Source organism: Talpa europaea, assembly GCF_964194135.1.
Source record: "Talpa europaea genome assembly, chromosome: 3".
Taxonomy (NCBI): domain Eukaryota; kingdom Metazoa; phylum Chordata; class Mammalia; order Eulipotyphla; family Talpidae; genus Talpa; species Talpa europaea.
In genome coordinates this window covers 129,771,615-129,790,290 of record NC_140069.1, presented here as the reverse complement: position 1 = coordinate 129,790,290, position 18,676 = coordinate 129,771,615, and the positions used below count along the sequence as shown (strand labels likewise).

At 39.0% G+C, this 18,676-nt stretch overlaps 1 protein-coding gene across 1 annotated transcript in view; it reads left to right on the top strand.

Moving 5' to 3' along the window:
• Positions 1-1,197: 1,197 nt before the first annotated feature.
• The window catches only part of SLC13A1 (solute carrier family 13 member 1), a gene marked incomplete at both ends in the record, with an annotated part of 68,144 nt that continues 50,665 nt past the window's right edge, over positions 1,198-18,676 (top strand). Inside the window, 2 exons of the mRNA XM_084229271.1 lie at positions 1,198-1,296; positions 16,152-16,280. Of these exons, the coding sequence (XP_084085397.1) occupies positions 1,198-1,296; positions 16,152-16,280 (228 nt within the window). The remainder of the gene's footprint in view (positions 1,297-16,151; positions 16,281-18,676) is intronic.

Below are 18,676 nucleotides of genomic sequence, written 5' to 3'. Positions count from 1 at the left end.
ACTATTCTTTTGAACAAGAGCAGAGAATTCCTGAATGGGAGAGGTCAGGGAGGCTTCTCTGAGCCAAACTTCACTGTAGCAGTATTGTAGGCTGCCTCAATATATTATCTGAGAAGCCCAGAAAAATTCAATTGTACCAAAAACTTTCCCTTTCACTCTGTTATACATTGAGATTCCTACCATTGGTGTTATTTCAACTCACACATTGAAAATTTTAGCACCTGTACACATATGTTTATTGCAGCTCTATTTATAATAGGTAAAACCTGGGAACAACCCAAATGCCCAAAAATAGATGACTGGATCAAGAAGATGTGGTATATATACACCATAGAATATTATTCAGCAATCAAAAAAGATAAACTCATGCCATTTGCTTCAATGTGGGTGGAGCTAGAAGGAATTATGCTCAGTGAAATAAAGCCAGAAGGAAAAGGAAAAATACCGGATGGTTTCACTTATAACAGGAATATAGGGGAACCAAAAAAGACATTGGTGTAAAAAAAATACTAACAGTACAAAACACAACAAAGCAAAAACACACAATTATAAACCAGAGACATCCTGCAGGGAAGGAGGAGGGAGAGGGGAGAGAGGAGCATAGTGGACTGTGGTGATGGTGCACAGGTGCCTTGGGGAAGAGAGTCTATGGGGACTCAGTCTGAAGGGGTGGAGGGAAGCAAATATTGTCCAAAAAATGTAAAAAATGATAAATGTTAAAATAAAAAAAATCTTAAAAAAAAGAAAATTAAAAAAAATGTGCATCTTAGAAAGGGCACTGGTGCATCCTGTATGCACTTGCTCAAGGCACCTCTCCAACTGCTGACCTCAGAAGCCAGGGGACACAGAAGGGGTGGGGCCTGGGGTGGGCAACCTTAGCTGACCTCAAGTTTTGCTTTCTCTTAGACTGTGTTCCAGTCTATATTCCAGTTGATAGAAAGAAATAGGAATGAACAGGTTTCACCTTTCAAAAGCCACACCAGCAAGTGGTCTTTGATTTCTTGCAAACACTCGGGGCTTATCTCTCCATGTTAATTGTGACAGTAAAGCAATAAAAATTGAGATTTAATTTTAACTCATGTTGGTCAATCTCAGGAAGTAAGTGAAAATGATGAGCTGGAGAAATATTAATCCAGGTTGATTATTTAACATCTGCCTTATTTTGAGAAGAACTCTTGGAAGCACCTGTTCAGGACAATGAAACTCTTGAATTACATTTTGATTTACCGCAGGCTTCTCCTCATAGCTTTCACTCTGTTGATTTTACTGCCACTGCCAATCATTCTCCGCACCAAGGTAGGTAAACCTGGAAAACAGGCTGGTGGCATCTTGACTTCTTTAATAGTCCTTTATTGTAGCTGTGTGATTGCCTGACTCAAGCTAAGTGGTGGTAACACTTTGGGGTTGAAGTCAGGATGATTGTACATTGTTTCTTATTTTTCTCCTGTGATTTCTCCTGTTCTCATTATTATTGATGAGAAATGATTAAAAAGTATATTCAGTCAGAATTGTTCTTCATCTGGCAACTGGATGAGAGGAAGAATGAAAGAAAAATAACACTGGTGATCTTGTCATTCACGGTAGGGATCTCCAGGGAACCTTTTGGATTTGTACAATCCCAAGACTAGCAACAAGGTGGTCCTGGAGGAAAGAGCTAGAAGGACAATCAGGAGCTCCAGGGTCTGGCACAGACTAACTTACTTGTCATGATGTGGGTCATGAAATCTAGAAATTTGGCATAAGAAGACACTGAAAGCATGAAGTCATTTTCCTGTTTATTTAGAAAATCTAATCAATTTAATCCTGTTCTGATCATTTGAGGTTTTGTTTTGTTTCATATAAAATCTATTTGATTTTAGATTTGGTCAGTGTAGTAAGGCCAGAATAATAAACTCAAAGCATTAAAAAAAAAAAAAAAACTCAAAGCATGTTTAATCTCCTGGTAAAATAATTTGAATCAGCAAACATTTAATGAGCACGTGCTCTGTGCTACATGTGATGAGTGTCACTTGGTGGTCACTTGGTCGCTAGAGCCAAGCTCTCCGCTTTAGGCAGCAGGTTTCTCATTTAGAAGCTGTGTGTCCTGGGCAGGTTGCTTAACCTCTCAGTGCTTCTGTCTTCTCATATGAAAGACTAGGATAATAACAGATTTGTTGTGAGAACTGAATGAACAAGCACTGACTTGAAGCAGCAGTTGGCACACTGCACACCGGGTTGTGGAAACCTTCCCACATGTGTTGAACCCACAGCTGGTGTGATCCCCAAGACCCCATGAAGCCTTTGCTCTGAGGAGAAGGGAAGCGTTGTGATGTTCTCTAGCAAGTATTAACACCAAGATTATGCCCAACTGGGTTTAAATAGAGTCTAGCAAAATTAGTACAGTAGGTTCTCCGGCTTCCTTCAGAATTCTACCACTGCTCTGGCAATCTGTGAGGGAAATTCACGTGCACTAATGAAAAGTCCTTTTGGACTCTATCAAGGTTCTCTCTGCTTGCAAAACTGGCAAAGGGACTGGACTCTGCGGCCTTCAGCTGCAGGCCTGCCCTGGCAACCCCTCAGCTTGGCCTCTCCTTGTACTAAGACCTCATACTGTCCCTTGGAGGGAAAGAAGAACCTCCCAACCATTGTTCCTAAAAACCCCAAATCTTATAATGTTTCTAGTAAAAAAAAAAAAAAAAAAAAGCAGGCACTAACCATTGGTATTGGTTTGGTTGATTTTATTTACAAACTTTGGATGATGAATCCCTATTCTCCCTGCCTCCTTGCACTGCAGCTACTTCTGAAGCCCCTTGTCTGAGTCTCTGGCAAATCTGAGTCACAGACATAGATAGACCTCTAATCTGCATATCCATCCCTCACCCCCTTAAATTTTTGTCACCCCAATTAGAGTGCATGATGCCTTTTCTTTTTCACTCCCCTGGCCCTACCCCTTCCCAGAACTGGCTGAATATCTTGGTCATAGCTGACCCCCTGCTTATTTAAGATTTCTGAGTTAATTTCATGAGTTAGTTCCTCACTCATGTCAGAGAAAATTAAGAAATCAGCTAGTCAAGAAGCTTAGGCCATAACTCAGTGGCAGCCATGATGCTCATTCGACATACACATGGATTATCTTCCATAATTTATAAAGTGAATGTAAGTTCTTTGAAAGGAAAGACAAGAAAATTTAAAAAAAATAACAAAAAAGACAGTGGTTCCAGTGCATGATTCATTCACCAGAAAACTATGTTCTTGTGAAGAAATGCAGTCATTGATTTTTTTTCCCAAGGTGCCACAAGAGAACATTAGGTCTGCAGGGGAAGAGGGACCTGGCATAAGTTGCGTTTAATGAATTGTGTTCCTCTTTCCTTTCCCTCTAATCAGCTCATTTGTTAAATCTGCATTAATGTTAATGGGTAGGTTTTTTCCCGAGTAACAATAACATGCTTTCATTTTTTTAGCTATTTAAAATGCATATTTAATCATTCAATCAACTGCTAATTAAACTAAAGAAATTATTTAACTGTTGCTTATAATGAAAGCAGAACTACTTTTTCAGAGAATATGGGCCTTTGGAGAGTATAACATTTAAGTAAGGGCTGACTTTGGCATGGGTCCAAATCAATTTATTGTAATTTATAGGCTACTTTAAATGCATATCTAATTGTTCAAGAATATTATTTTAATTGTTGCTTACAATAGAATCAGGACTTTAAAAAAAAAAAAACCAAAAAACAAAACTGAGGACCTTTGCAGAGTACAAAATTTAAGTAGAGTCTTACTCTGATATAGATGCCAATCAATTTATTGTAACTTTAAGGTTACCAGTCTGGACAGACTTATGCTTTTAAACACAAAAATAGAACAAGTAAATAATTCAATCAAGGCAAAAATTTGATTTTGTTTTATGAAAACACAATACAACTATTTGATGTAGAACCAACAATGAATTGTTGACTTTTTTTTAATTTTCCTACTGTTTATTGAATTATTTCTACAGATAGTCATAACCTCTACCTATTTTCCCTTCAAGTCAAAAGTGGGGCAACAATGATGAAAAACCCTGAGTAGTTTTTTCTTTTAGTCTTTTTTGTATTTTGTATTTTTTGAAAATTTACCTCTATTTGGAAGAGCCACACAAAATTGTGGGTGGGTAGCCATTTATCAACCACTTAGGCATCTTTCTTTATGATAATGCTTTGGACAAGTTGAACATAGAAGAGGTGTATCTCTTATTTATTTTCTCAATTAACCTCACACTGTTCAATGTCTTAATAGTAGAAAATTGCAGTGATTCTAATCACTGTGGTTAGTCTGTGAGAACTGATGTAGTGACCTTCTTATATGTATGTCATTTGCTCAGGGTCCCTAATCCCCAGCTATGCAAGCTGACCATGTCAACTTATCTGGGTAGGATGCCCGCTCCCTTCACACCTGTCCCCAAATGTGCCCCATAAAAGATGCCATTTAGTTGACATCTAAATATCTTCTAATTTCAAGACACCTAAGGACTATGTTTCAAGCAATATTTTTTAATAAAGGAGAATATGCCTCACCCCAGAAGTCCATGGGCACAACTAACTCAAGGAAAAACTCAAATTTAATGCTTCTGAGTAAGTTATTATTACTAAACTAACTTTGCAGATTTGGTAAAGAGAGAACAGGTAAGTAGCTTACCAGATGTGGCTATATAGCTGCTTCCAGTCAGCTCCTGTCTGACTCTAGACAGATATCTTAACTGAGTCTTGATAGCTTCTGCAGTGGTAGTGGCACTCCTGATGCATCAGAGTAAATGCCACTTTACTAGAGGAACCCCATTGTCTTACTGCTTTACACTGAAACACAGAAATACTATCTTTTTATTTTACTTTTTATTGAAATATCATTAGTTTAAAGTACTGTGGATGATTTAGGGGAATAGGCTCACACCTCTTCATGTCTATATTACTATACCACACCCACTACCAAAGCATCTATGGTCCTCCACCATAAACCATTGGGCCTCCTTCCCCTTTGTTTCCAGTCCCATCCTCTCTCTCGCTAATAGCTTCAATTCTGCATTCATAGTTCTAGGGTTTGTTTTGGTTTAGTTTTTTCTATTCCTTTGTCTTGTTTCTCTATATTCCACATAAGCAAAATCATCAGTATTTGTCTTTCTCCTTCTGTCTAATTTTACTTAGCATAACACTCACCAGTTCTATCATGTTGTCAAAAGTGGCAAGAATTCATCTCTTTTTTATAGCTGAGTAGTAATCCATTATATATATATATATATATTTATCTATACCACATTTTCTTTATCCATTCATCTGTCATTGGGTGCTTAGACTCTTTCCATAACTTGATTATTGTAAATAGTAGTGCCATGAACATTAGAATGCAAATATTCTTCAGATTAGTTTTTTTATATTCTTTGGATAAATACCAGGGAGTGGAATTGCTGGATCTTGTGGTAGATCTTTTTTTAATATTTTGAGAAACCTCCATATTGTTTTCCATAGAAGCAGAAAAGTCTATATTCTCACCAACAGTGTGTGAGGGTTCCTTTTTATCTACAATCTCACCAACATCATGTGAGGGTTCCTTTTTCTCCATATCCTCACCAACATTTATTGTTTCTGCCTATGGGTATATGTGTATGTTTATGTATAAATAACACCTCACTTCTGTGATGATGGTTTATTGCCCAGTACCTTTTTATTTGTTATATAGACATAAGAGTAGTCTTAGTGTCTCCTCAGCTTATAGTTTATGAGCAGTAAGTCAAGCATGTAATATAATTGGTATTTATGTAACTATTTGAATAAAATAAAAAATTACTTTGAATTTTTCTGATTTGGGAGAAGAAATTTCTTAAATGTTCTAACTTAAAAACTTGTTTAAACTGTGACAGCATCTCTGCATCTTTCTTCTTTTATGACTGCTTTTAACATCTTGTTAATCTTGACTCTTCTCTGTACTCTGTGCTATTTCTTTGCTTATTTATCAAGTTTTTTGCTTTTCTTGATATTTATATTAATAAAACTAAAAGGTCATATTTGTTTGATGAGTGGTAAAAGGAGGAAATTGAGTAGTGATTTTAATTTTGCAGAGTGCATTTCTTCCAGGTAGGTCTCACTCCATCTGCTTTATCCATTAACTAGTACTCTTTTATGAGATAAGGAGATAGGGAAACAGCTTCTGGAGTATAGAGCAGCATTCTCCAGTAGACTGTTTGTAAAACCAAGTCCAGGTTTCGATTTTCTCTAAGACACAGCAGGATTCCTCTTGTAAATATTTTACACCAAGAGAGACTTGAAGACAAGAAGAGAATGGTGAGTCAGCACACACAGCCTTCATGAGCTTGGATGGTACCAATGGGGATGAAGAAATACAGCTTTAAGGGCAGACTCTGTTTCTGCAGCTGTCATATGCTGCCTGTGCTTCCTTCCCAAAATATTCTTTTGATGTATCATGAATTTCAAAGTTATAATAGAAACTATAATGAATCAATAAAATGATACATAATGTGAAACTTGTGGTGCCAAATCTAAAAAAATACATAAATATGGGAGAAATACAGTAATTACAAAGAAATATAAACTTTAAAGGGTTAAAGAATGTATTCAAAGGAGGAAAGTAGTAGGTTGGGGAGTCTGACAAAGAAAATGAAAATATGTGGGAGAGAATTTAAAAAGACTACATGGGAAACAGGAAGAAAGGGAAGGAATTCCAAGAAAATGTAAAGTATTCTTAAAGGTCCAAGTTTAATATTATTTAAGCAAATATATTTATGATAATAATTGACATTATTTTAAGTGTTAAAAATATTGCAGGGACTTACGAGAGCAATACTGTAAGCTGCAAAAATGAATAGTTCAGACACAAAAGGATGTCAAAATGATGGAGGGTGACAAAAATGAAAAGATACCATATTAATAGCAATGTGGTCAATGAACAAAACCAGAAAATCCAAATTTTATATATGTTTCTTTCATGAATATTTTGTGGCAATTTGCTAAGTGAACTGTGGCATATAAGCAAAAGTTTAAATGAATGTTTCCACTTTCATGTAGCTTGTACGATGGCTGAAAATCAATATATGCTCCAGCAAACATCAATCACAAAATAAGGTTGTATATAAATACATATCAAATGATTTTTAAAAGCCATTTGTGTTATAGATGTGTAAATATAAAATGGATGAGTCTCTAGGGTTCCAGCCTTCTTCATCACCCCTCTGCTCTCTTAATTATGCATCGTGTCACCTGCCCATGATGTGCAGCTTCTATTTTCTTTATCTCTCACAGTCTGCCACCCTTCACTCCATTTGCAGGTCTGACACCTGTGGACCATCTCGGATGCTCCAGACAGTCCTAATCCTCATCGCTCAGTCCTCCTTAATCCACCCTCTCCCATCTGCTCTTTCATCTACAGTCCTGTTGGCAGTCATGGCCTTCCTCAAGGCTGTCTTCACCTCTCTCATGGCCCATTTTCCCACTCTTTCCCCTAAAATCTCCCTGCCACAGTAACTAGTTTTAAAATGCCAATGTCGGGCCTCCCCGGTGGCGCAGCGGTTGAGCGCTGGGTTGCGAAGCTGCCCGCGACCTCTGCGGTGCCGGTTCGATCCCCGGCTGCTCCCCGGCCACCTGAGGAGGGTCCCACATGGCGCGCAGACCTCTCCTGCCGCCCGCTGCTCCCCTCAGCAGTGTACTTTGGTCCTTCTGCCTGCTCTGCTCCCCGCTCTGGCTCTGGTGAATTCTCTCACCCTCCCGCGCTTCTGACTGTACCCCGTGCATGTATAAACAAACAAACAAATAAATAAATAAAAAACATGCCTCTAAATAAAAAAAAAATTAAAAAAAATAAATAAAATGCCAATGTCCTATTCTAACTCTTCTCAAACTTCCTTAGTGGCTTCCATTTGCCTACAATGGAAAAACATAAATAAAATATGTGTACACGGATAGATATTAATAATTTTGCAAGTTTTTTGTTCTAACAAGTCTCCCCAAAGTCTACAATACCTACCTCCCACATTCCAATTTTCCACATTAACAATATATCACTATTTGCAATTCCCATGACTTATTGCCCTTCTGTCTTTGCACATGTTGTGCCCTCTTCCTTGAAAGCCCTCTCCTCTTGTCCTTCCTGAAAAAAATATCTTAAGTTCTCAGACAAGTAGAATTCTCCATAAAGCATTCATTTCTTCATGATGCTTTGGTCTCTGTTATGGTACATATTTCACATGGCCTTTATCTTTCCTCCTTCCTCTAGACTATAAATACCTCAAGAACCTGGAACATATTGTTGAATTTCTCTTTTCTTCAGCACCAAACACAGTGCCACATAGTAGTTATCTGATAACTCTGCTGAATGGAAGGACTGATGATCCCTATGGTAGAAGAATGTGGGATTTAGCCAAGATCTTGTAGGAAGGCTGGAATGCATGAGAAAGATGATGATAAAAGGAAGTTCACAGAGTGAAAACTGTGATCAAGGGAACAAGCAAGAATGGAGGTGTCACAGAAGTGTTTTTTTTTTTTTTAAAGATTTATTTATTTTATTTATACAAGCACTGGGTACAGTCAGAAGCACGGGAGGGTGAGAGAATTCACCAGAGCCAGAGCGGGGAGCAGAGCAGGCAGAAGGGCCGAAGTACACTGCTGAGGGAAGCAGCGGGCGGCAGGAGAGGTCTGCGCGCCATGTGGGACCCTCCTCAGGTGGCCGGGGAGCATCCGGGGATCGAACCCCACTGCAGAGGCTGCGGGCAGCTTCGCAACCCAGCGCTCAAACTGCTGCACCACCAGGGAGGCCCTGGTTGTGTTTTTATACCTTGTTTGATAACAATAATAAATATCACAGCCATTAGAAAGAGTATCATTTATAATAACCACTTAACTATGACAGCCATTAGAAATAATAATATTCCCATTTTATAGATGAGCAAATAAGGACTCAGAGAAGTTAAATTATTTGCTGAAAATCATGAAGTTTTCAAGGGAGTATAAAGGATTCAAAGTCTATTTGACTCCCAAACCCCTTGATGACATTGCTTCTTTCATAATATTTAAATCATATGTTTCAAAGCTTGTGCATGGCTTGCATTACTTCATTGCATCTGAGTTTGCAATTACAAAAGCACATGCTGAGTTGAGGTCTTTTACTGTCTGGATTGCAGAACAACTAAGACCCATGATGAACAAATACAAGAGTAAGAAGTAAACTTGGCTTTTTGAAGCTGCTGGTATATAGGGAATTTTGCCACAGCATTGTCTAAGCAGTCCTGACTTTATCATATTCCAAAAAACTCCCCAAGTGATTCTGTTATCCTAATCTGTAAAATGAACACAGCTCTTCAAAGAGTTTTAAATGCTGTCTGTGGATCAGCTGCCCCAGATTCATCTGAGGAACCTGTTTAAAATTCCATGATTCTACAGTTCATTCTCGGACTGCATTTTGATCACACCCTAATGTGGAGAACAAGGTGATCTCTATAGCTGTTTCCAGTCCCACACTGTGTAGAGTTGTGAACACAGTACATGTCCATTGCTGATTAGTTGCAGCAGTTAAATGAAAAGAGTTAAAAACTCCTGGGTTATTGGCATTGTGAAGCCATCAGTTTCCTTCCTGTGCTATCCATTTGGGCTGAAAAAAAAAAAAAACCAGATAGGCTGGTTGTTTTTTCTTGACTTTGTAGTTGAGCTCTGTCTTACTATTCATCTTCCAAAATGAGGATATTTGGAGTCACTTCAGCTTTGCAATTAATATGGACTGAAGCTTGAGAAATCACTGAGCAGTTGGGGGCAGGTATATCACCAGCCGCACAGAGCCCTTTCTAGGCTCTGTCAAATAATAATAGTGTTTTTCTTGTAGCACACAGATTTAGAATGCATGATTTTTCTCTTTTCTTAATTGCTTTGCATTCTCTTTAGAAAATCAATTTCAGAGAGTGAGGCCTGGGATTGGTCCTACTTTCTTCAAGCTGTGCTGAAGGAGATCATACCCACATAAGTACTAATTCATCAGTCAAATTACTCCCTAGTATCAGTCAGGGTGTCATTAAAAAGGGGGAGAAGGGGTGGAAGAAACCCTCCTTTTTAAAGCCTAATTTATATTTCAATTCCACCTGGAGCTATAATTTCAAAGAGAACTAAGGTGAATTTTAAGTATAATCAGTCACATCTCCCAAGATAATTTGACAGTCAGAATTTTTTTGGGGGGGTGCCTTTATCCAAGTTGCCTAGTCATAGTTTCATTTGCCTTTATTACCTTTGCAACAATGCTCTGACTGCACTTATTTGAACTACTTAAGACAAAATAAGACTACGATATTGTTACTTGGGGGCTGGAGAAGTAGGAGAATGTCAGCTCTGGGGAAGTAACCTGTGTAGATCAAAGTTTTAGTTCCAATCCCAACTTGTTGGCAAAGATATGGGAGCTCTGGGGAAAATATGGAGACATTCACCCACTGGGATGAAGGTTAAAATATCCAGTTCCAGGCAAGTAGGAAAGAACAGAACAAGACAAAATAAAGGAGCTTCTTAAGCTAAAGAACTTTATGCCTAGGTTGTAATCAAATAATTTATATACGGGATCAAGATATAAATGGATATAAAAGATATAAAATATGGATAAAAATAATTGCAGAAAAAACACAGAGAAGAAAAGCCTCATTCAACAAATAGTGCTGAGCTCTTACTATATAGGCTAGGCACTGTTTTCATGCTAAGAACAAGGGCACTAAATGATATATAGCATGCCTTATGTGTTTATACTTGGAATGAGTCCCAGCTGTATCATATACGAATATTGTAATTATTGATTTTCAGTCCAAAGTGGAATTGCAATAGCTATCTCACAGAATTTTGGCTGGGATGAAATAAGATAAACCGTATGGAAACACAAAGTCTTATATCAGGCATGTAGTAAATGGCATCCATAAATATAACTTCTCTCTTTACTTGGCAAATGTCTTTACCTTTTATAAGCTTTTCTATCTATAAAACCTGTGATTAGCATTCCAGATAACATTTATACAATCACACACACACACACACACACACACCATCCCCTTTTCTAATCCAAACCAAAGCAAGTATTTCTGTAGATAAAAATGTTTATAAAAGCAGAGTGAAATGAGAATCTATGGTCTAAAGTGCTCCTAATGTCATTCTGGGTTTGGAGTCAAATTCAGTGCCACAAATGGCTGGAGAGAGGTTTTCTTGCAGCTATGAGAGGTCAAAAAATTCTAGACTTTCCACTGTCTGTGGTGGTATTCATGGAAAGTAGGTACTTCCCAGTCTCTTAGCCAGGGTCTGACCTAAGCTACCTGGTCCAGTTAGATGATTGCATTTGCAGTGTCCTGGCAGTACAGGATCCCAGGTTGATAAGATGATACACATTCTGGACTAGGAGCCAGAGGCCAGCTGCTGGCAACTGTAGAATATCTAGATGAGGATAAGGAGTACAGTAGGCAAAACAACAACAACAAAAAAAAAACACAACAACTACTATTAAGATAAATCTGAACAATTTCAAAATGCAGTAAGTCAATTTAGAAGACACAATGAAATCAACACAGAGATGAAAGCACGCCAAATTAAATGAAAACAACAAGAAAATCAGCTGGTGGGGAAGGAGCAAAATCTACATAAAGAATAGCAAATTATCTTAAAAACAGAAACACATCAATTAGACACCAACAAACTGGATACCTAGGTGAATAAATTTTTAGAAACATAAAATTTTTCAAGACTAGATCCTAAAGAAATAAAAGTCTGAACAGACCAATAATAAGGAGTTTGAATTTGTCATCAAAAAAATTCTAACAAAGAAAATGTGAGAACCAGGTGGTTTTACTGGTGAATTCTACCAAATATTCAATGAAGAATTAATGTCAATCTTTTCAAATTCTTTCAAAAAATTGAAGAGGAGAGAACACTCCCAAAATGATTTTATAAGGTCAATCAATATTAAGCCCTAATGCCTACAGATATCAGCAATATTTTGACCAAGCCAGAGCAGATGTCCACCCACTCAGAGGGCAATAATTCTTTTCTCTGTTTCTGGAGCTTTAGCTGAAGATACGGAGAAATGAGGACATTCCCACAAATTCTGAGAAGGTAGTCATCAGGGACAATGCAGATGTGGTGCCTTAGCCAACTGCAGTAATCTCTGGAGCTCACATTCAAATTTCATATGAAATGTGTTGGGTATTTGGGAAAGTGCCACAGACGAGATATAAACTTAAACCACACATTGGCAGGACACATTTTTAAAATAACTTATGAATCTAGGAGCTCAGCAAGTTTCTGGCTTGCAAGTTATCCTGAGTTAAAGGATGGCCTGGAAGGGGGAGTAGCCCAGAACTTCTCTTTCTGGCTTGTAAGTTATCCTGAGATAAAATTAAAGGATGGCCTGGAAGGGGGAGTAGCCCAGAACTTCTCAAATTTTAACCTGGATTAGAATAACCTGGGGGATTTGAAAATGCTGGTTCTGATGCAGAATGTCTGTGGAAGGGCCTGAGACTCTGCATTTCTTACAAGCTCTTGGATCACGCTGATGTTGGTAGTCCTTGGACCACACAGAGGGTAGACAGGAAGATACATAAGAGCAATCCCATGTCTATTCTAGGATGGGGAAGCAAGCTTGCAAAGTAGAACATGTAGGCTGTGCTTTGCCTCCCAGAGATTTGGCTCTATGCCAGCAAAGACTAAGGAGGTAAGACAATGAGTGAAATAGTGTGGTCGTCCCTGGCAGAATTGAAAAGCAGAAGTCAGTATCCAAAGGAGAATTGTTGATTTGGAAGAATATAATGTCTTTATCCAATCACTTCACCTTCCAAGAGAAAGCAGAAATTCAGATATTATTTTTAATGTGAAGTCACTGCTTATAAATTCTGACTGAAATTAAATATACACGCCATTGTGAGTCAAATAAATTGTATTTTCTTGCTAGGCTTGGCCATCAGTTTGAGACTCCTTCCTCTAAGTAGTCAAGCCAGGTCAAAGAGTTTGGTTAAAGGGTCCAGAATCTGGTCATAGGTGGGTGAAGCTGCAGACACTTAAGGGTATCTGGGGACTTAGTGTTATGGCCACCTAGCTGAGCATTATTAGAGTTTTGAAAAAGGGTGTGTGGGCCTCCCTGGTGGTGCAGCGGTTGAGCGCTGGGTTGCGAAGCTGCCCGCGGCCTCTGCAGCACCAGTTCGATCCCTGGCTGCTCCCCGGCCACCGGAGGAGGGTCCCACATCCCACATGGTGTGCAGACCTCTCCTGCCGCCTGCTGCTCCCCTCAGCAGTGTACTTTGGTCCTTCTGCCTGCTCTGCTCCCCGCTCTGGCTCTGGTGAGTTCTCTCACCCTCCCATGCTTCTGACTGTACCCAGTGCTTGTATAAACAAAACAAAAAACAAACAAAAACAAATAAAAAAAAATGCCAAAAAAAAGGGTGTGTGATGAGGACTAGGAATCACATATAAAGAAGATATATAAAAGTTTTGTTTTCAAGTTTTGTTGATTTGACGCTAGTTTACATAACCATTTCATTTGTTGAGTACAACTTCACACTTCCATTCATCCACATGCCATATAGTATGAAGTATTGGGATAATACTCAAAGTGAAGGTGAAGATTGCGTGCAAAATCGGATTTGAATTGTTTTCAATAGACAACTGAAAATCACTGACTTGATTATTTTGGCCTTTTGTTTTTATTGAGATATAATTGTCATATAAAAATCACATTCATTTGAGGTTTACAATACAATAGTTTAGTGTATGTATAGACAGCAAAATGATTATCACAATAAGTGTTGCTAACAACCATCTCCTCATGTAGTTGCAATATTTTTTTCTTGTGATGAGAACTTTTAAAATCTACTCTCTTGATTTGGTCATGTTAAGTCAGGGCTGGGTCAGTTAAAATAGGGAAGCAGTCCAGGCAAGCAAATCATTTAATACTTGAAATTTTGCTTTTTATTCTGTTCCAGAAGCAGCTCTATTTGGGAAAACCATGATAACTGGAGTAGACCCATGCCTGTGCATGGTGAACAGAATTAGCAATTTATTTTTCTGAGGTTTTTGCCTGTCCTTATATCCTGGGGCCCACGTCATCATCAGGGTGGCTCCCTCCTGATCTGGCTTTACAAGGAAATGACAAAGTCAAAGTGGGTTGTTGGTAGTTGGTTTTTGCCTACAATAGAAGCAGTGGGGACCTTCCTGGTGACGCAGGGTTAGAGACGCAGCATTATCAAGCTTTTGCCAGCCACTGAAACACAAGTTCAATCCCCGGCCAGAAAAGTGACCCACATGGCACAGCAGACCTCTCCTGGCTCTCCCGCTGCTCCCCTCAGCAGTGCTTTTTAGTAGATCCACCTGTTCTGCTCTCCAATCTGTCTCTGGTGAATCCTCTCACCCCCCACACTTCTGGCCTACACCCCAGTTCTTATATGTAAAAAATAAATAAATCTTTAAAAAAATAGAAGAAGTGAGGTGGAGACCAAGGAGCAGACTCAAGTGGTAAGATGACATGGATAGACAGAATCTGGAGAATGGTTAGCTGCAGCTAAAGAGCAAGATAGTGAAAGCATCCCTTTTGTCTTTGATATAGAGGTTCTTGCAAGAAAAGAAAACAAAATCACAAGGAAGAGCTGTGAGGTTATGCCTGTGTTCTCACTGACAGAAAATGCAGGCCTGGTCTTCCTCCTACACTGTTATTTCAAATTAAGGTAGTATTCACAAATCTCTCAGAGCAAATCAGGGAGATTCAGTCAAAATCCACCTTTTTTTCACTCTTCTATTGTTTGTCAAGATTATAGAATCAGGCTTTCTGTAAAAATGTCAATATCAAAACACCTTTATTCTTCTTCCTTTTAAAGGATAGCACAATAAGAGTATCACATTATCCTGGCATGTTATTAATTTCTCCAGAATCCACTGAAAGGACAGGGATGATGAGGGAATAAATACCCAACCCAGAGGGCTCACCTGAGGTGGGTGAACTGGGAAGGCAACAATGCTAGAAATAGTATTGCCCTGGGAAAGCCTGAAATAAAAGACCTCATTAAACTCAGCAGTTTTTGTAAATTAGTCAAATGCAGCTCAGAATCTGCAGAGATTAAACTGTGTGAGAGCAAAACAAAGCCATATAATAGATGCTAACATGTATTGATCACCTAGTACATTCTAGTTGATTTCATAGGGAAATTATTCAGAAAAGTCAAAAATGATAAATTTTAACCATTTCTTAAGACTTTCCTAAAACAGGATCCCATGGTTTTATTACAAGCAAAGCACTTGAGTCTCTTAAGTATCATTCCTATTGCATCTCCCTGTGTCTCCCAGGTACTTAGCTGTCTTTCTGAAAAGCCCAGGCCAGCCAAGCCATATAACTTGGCACTCTCCTTTTCCTGAAATAAACCACAGCAAAAGCTTTTAGTAGGAGAGACAGGCAGATGTGCAAGTGGCCCGCCCCATCAGGCAGGGATACGTGCAATTAAATGGGAGGTGTGTCTTGCCTCCAGAGGAAAGGCAATAACTTGGCTATTTCTGCCCTTCCCAGAACTAGGTGAGCATTTTATGTATGTATGTATGTTTGTATGTATGTATGTATGTATGTATTTTTGCATAGAAGACCTGGGGTGTAGGCTAGAGGTGTGGGGGGGGGGTGAGAGGATTTACCAGAGACAGAGTGGGGAGCAGAACAGGTGGATCTACTGAAATACACTGCTGAGGGAAGCAGTGGGCAAGACAGGAAAGGTCTGCTACGTCATGTGGGTTAGCTCCTTGCCTAGGGATAGAGCTGAGGCCATAACTGTGATAGTGCTGACACTGAACACCTAGGCCACCAAGGAGAGCCATAGGTGAGCATTTTATAGGTTAAGTGAAGGTGACCCCAAATACCCATATATACTGGTACGAGCACAGAAAATCACGTTGTACTGTTACCTATTTTGAAGGAAATGTGCAGAAAGCTTAATGGGTGAGGGTTTTTTAATGTATTTAATTTTTTTTGTTTATTATAATTTGGCTCTAAGAACCTCTAATGACTATGCCGAATTCAAGGGTTGGGGGCCTTCAGAGTTCCTACTCGCTTTCCTGTCACAAGGCTCCATTTAGCAAATGTGGTTGTGACTTGAAGGATGATTACCCAGGCTCATTATTTACCTTGCATGTTGCTTCTCTTCTTGGCAGGAAGCAGAATGTGCTTACACACTCTTTGTTGTTGCCATATTTTGGATAACAGAAGCTTTGCCTCTGTCAGTCACAGCTTTGCTGCCTGGTTTAATGTTCCCACTGTTTGGGATTATGACTTCTAAGAAGGTAAGTTCTCTTGCAAATGGTTGTCATCATTACATTCCTTATTCTGTAGTGATAATTCCACTCACAAAAGTTATCTTTAAAAGGTACTCTATCTGATTGATATGCCTCCACGAAAGTCCTCCAAGCTTCCAGTTGTTTCTTGCCTCTAGAATCCTGCAGGTATTTCCTGAAGGTGGACAAAAACAAAACAGACTGAAGCTTCTTGAGTTGTGTGTGTCAGTAGGAGAAATGTGTGTCCAGTGTGTGTCCAGTCTTCCCAGGCTGACATGCATGCCTGGTCTCTCCCCAACAAAAGGCCAACACTTGCACATCTTACATACGCTTTTTCTATTCAGCACAATTCAGTCTCACACCATGTTGGAAAAGCAATTCTTGTTTTTAATGAAGAAAAAGCTTCCCTGTTTTCTTTTCCAGAAAGCTGCCATTTCAAAAGATAAAGCCAAATTAACTTTCACATGTATTTCTATTTTGTTCTTGCTGAGAGGAATTTATTCATGCTGAGAGATGTTTCTTACCTTTGCACAATCTAAGGATACTGGTCTGAAGAAAATGGATTCAGTTTCCCATTAAAAGCATGAAATGCATTGAAACCAGAATATCTGTCTCCCTGCAGTCTCCAGCTACCCACCACACGACTGCCTCAACACAGCTGAAACATTCTCAGGAAAGATGACAAGTTCAAGATGCCCGTCAGTGTAATTTATCACCTTTGGCTTCTGTATTCTGCCCGGGTCCAAATATTGCTGCTTTCTTGAGGTTCATCTGTCCTGTAATGTGGAGGGAGACTTTTCTTTTTAACTCATTCATGGATACAGTTGGATTTTTTTTTTTTCCCTGTGAGAGGAGCTAATCCCTTCCTTATTTTCATGTCATTTTCCCCCATTTTTATGCAAGTCCACCTTAGGGCATGCCCAATGCTTCTTGCTCCTCTTTTTGTACTGCATTTCCCCATCCCACATAACTGTAACTCTCTTCTTTCTAAGCACCAGTGATTGGGAAGAGAGTGTAGCCAGCACTGTGCTTCAGTTTCTCTCACCCCACCAGGCCACAGGCCTGCTGCCCCCACAGAACTTGGGCTCTCTGATTAAAGAAGTTTCTTAAATGCTCCAATGTGCCCTGTGACTCCCAATAAAAGAAATATAGCAGGATGTCAAATTATTACTCCCTGTCCTGCTGGTTTGGGTGGTCCAGCTTCCAGATATAATTAAGCTTAATAGTCATGTACTTGTCTCTTATCATTTAATAACGATCACACCGACTTAACTGACTTTTTAAAAACTGGCTGAAATTAAAAGCAAGATTAACTGGAATCAGGAGGCATTATGGTAGCAAGTGAGCTAGAGGGAGAGAGAAGGAAAAGGAGATAACTTGGAAGGCCAGTCTTTGCAGGAGCAGCCTATGAAATATCCTTGGCCTCGTTGAGAGTGGAGGCCTGCCTGGAGGTAGCAAAATTCCAGGTCCCAGTGGCACTTGCATTAATCAGGCTCCTAGGTCTTATTCCTAGAAATGTCAGCCTCAGAAGAAGTTAAAACTCATAGAATCTTCAATTTGGAAGGAATTTCTCTGAGTCACTCACCTAGGCAGGGAGTATCTCTTACAAATGAGCTATGCCAGAGGCCATTGTGTGGGCCCATAGCCTCCCACAAGGACGTCTATACCATCCTTGAATAATTTTAACACTAAACTCACTTTATGGAGCCCGAGACTGAAACTTAGTCACTTTGACTCTAACTTTTCTCTGACATCAAAGATTCCACAAATAGCCCTGATCTTTCTCCCACATGATAGTTTTGCTTGGATTTGAACATAAATATCTCTTCCTAATTAAGTCTTTCCTTTTCCATTCTTTATGGTTTCCAGTCCTCAGCTCCCTTCCTTAACCCCAATATCCCCACTTTCATCATCACCATCATCTTCTTCTCTTTTCCTGGAACCTGGCTTTAGTTTGTCAATGAGACGTCAGGATTAGTTTATAAATAAAATCTATGTCACATAGCACCCAATACATGTTAGTTCATATTATTAATTATTTGAATATTGAGAAAAGAGGATAGACCATTCAAGAAACATCCTCAATGTTGCAACACTATGAAAGTCTATCATCTCCCCTCTGGTATTTCAGCCTCATTTTGTTTTTAATTTTATGTGACTTTAAACTTAATGACAACTTGCAACATATCAGGATCCTTAGGATACTTAGTGGAGAAAACCATTCTTTTGTGTTGTGATCCTCTTTTCAGACAGAACAAGTGAACTTTTATTCAGGAATTGCTTACCAAAGTTATGGAGAAATAGCTAGAAATTTAGACAAAAAAACCTAAGCTTTAAACTTGATATTCACCACTACTTATATGATTCTCATCATGTCCCATAAAAGTCTTTTTTCTCATCTGTTA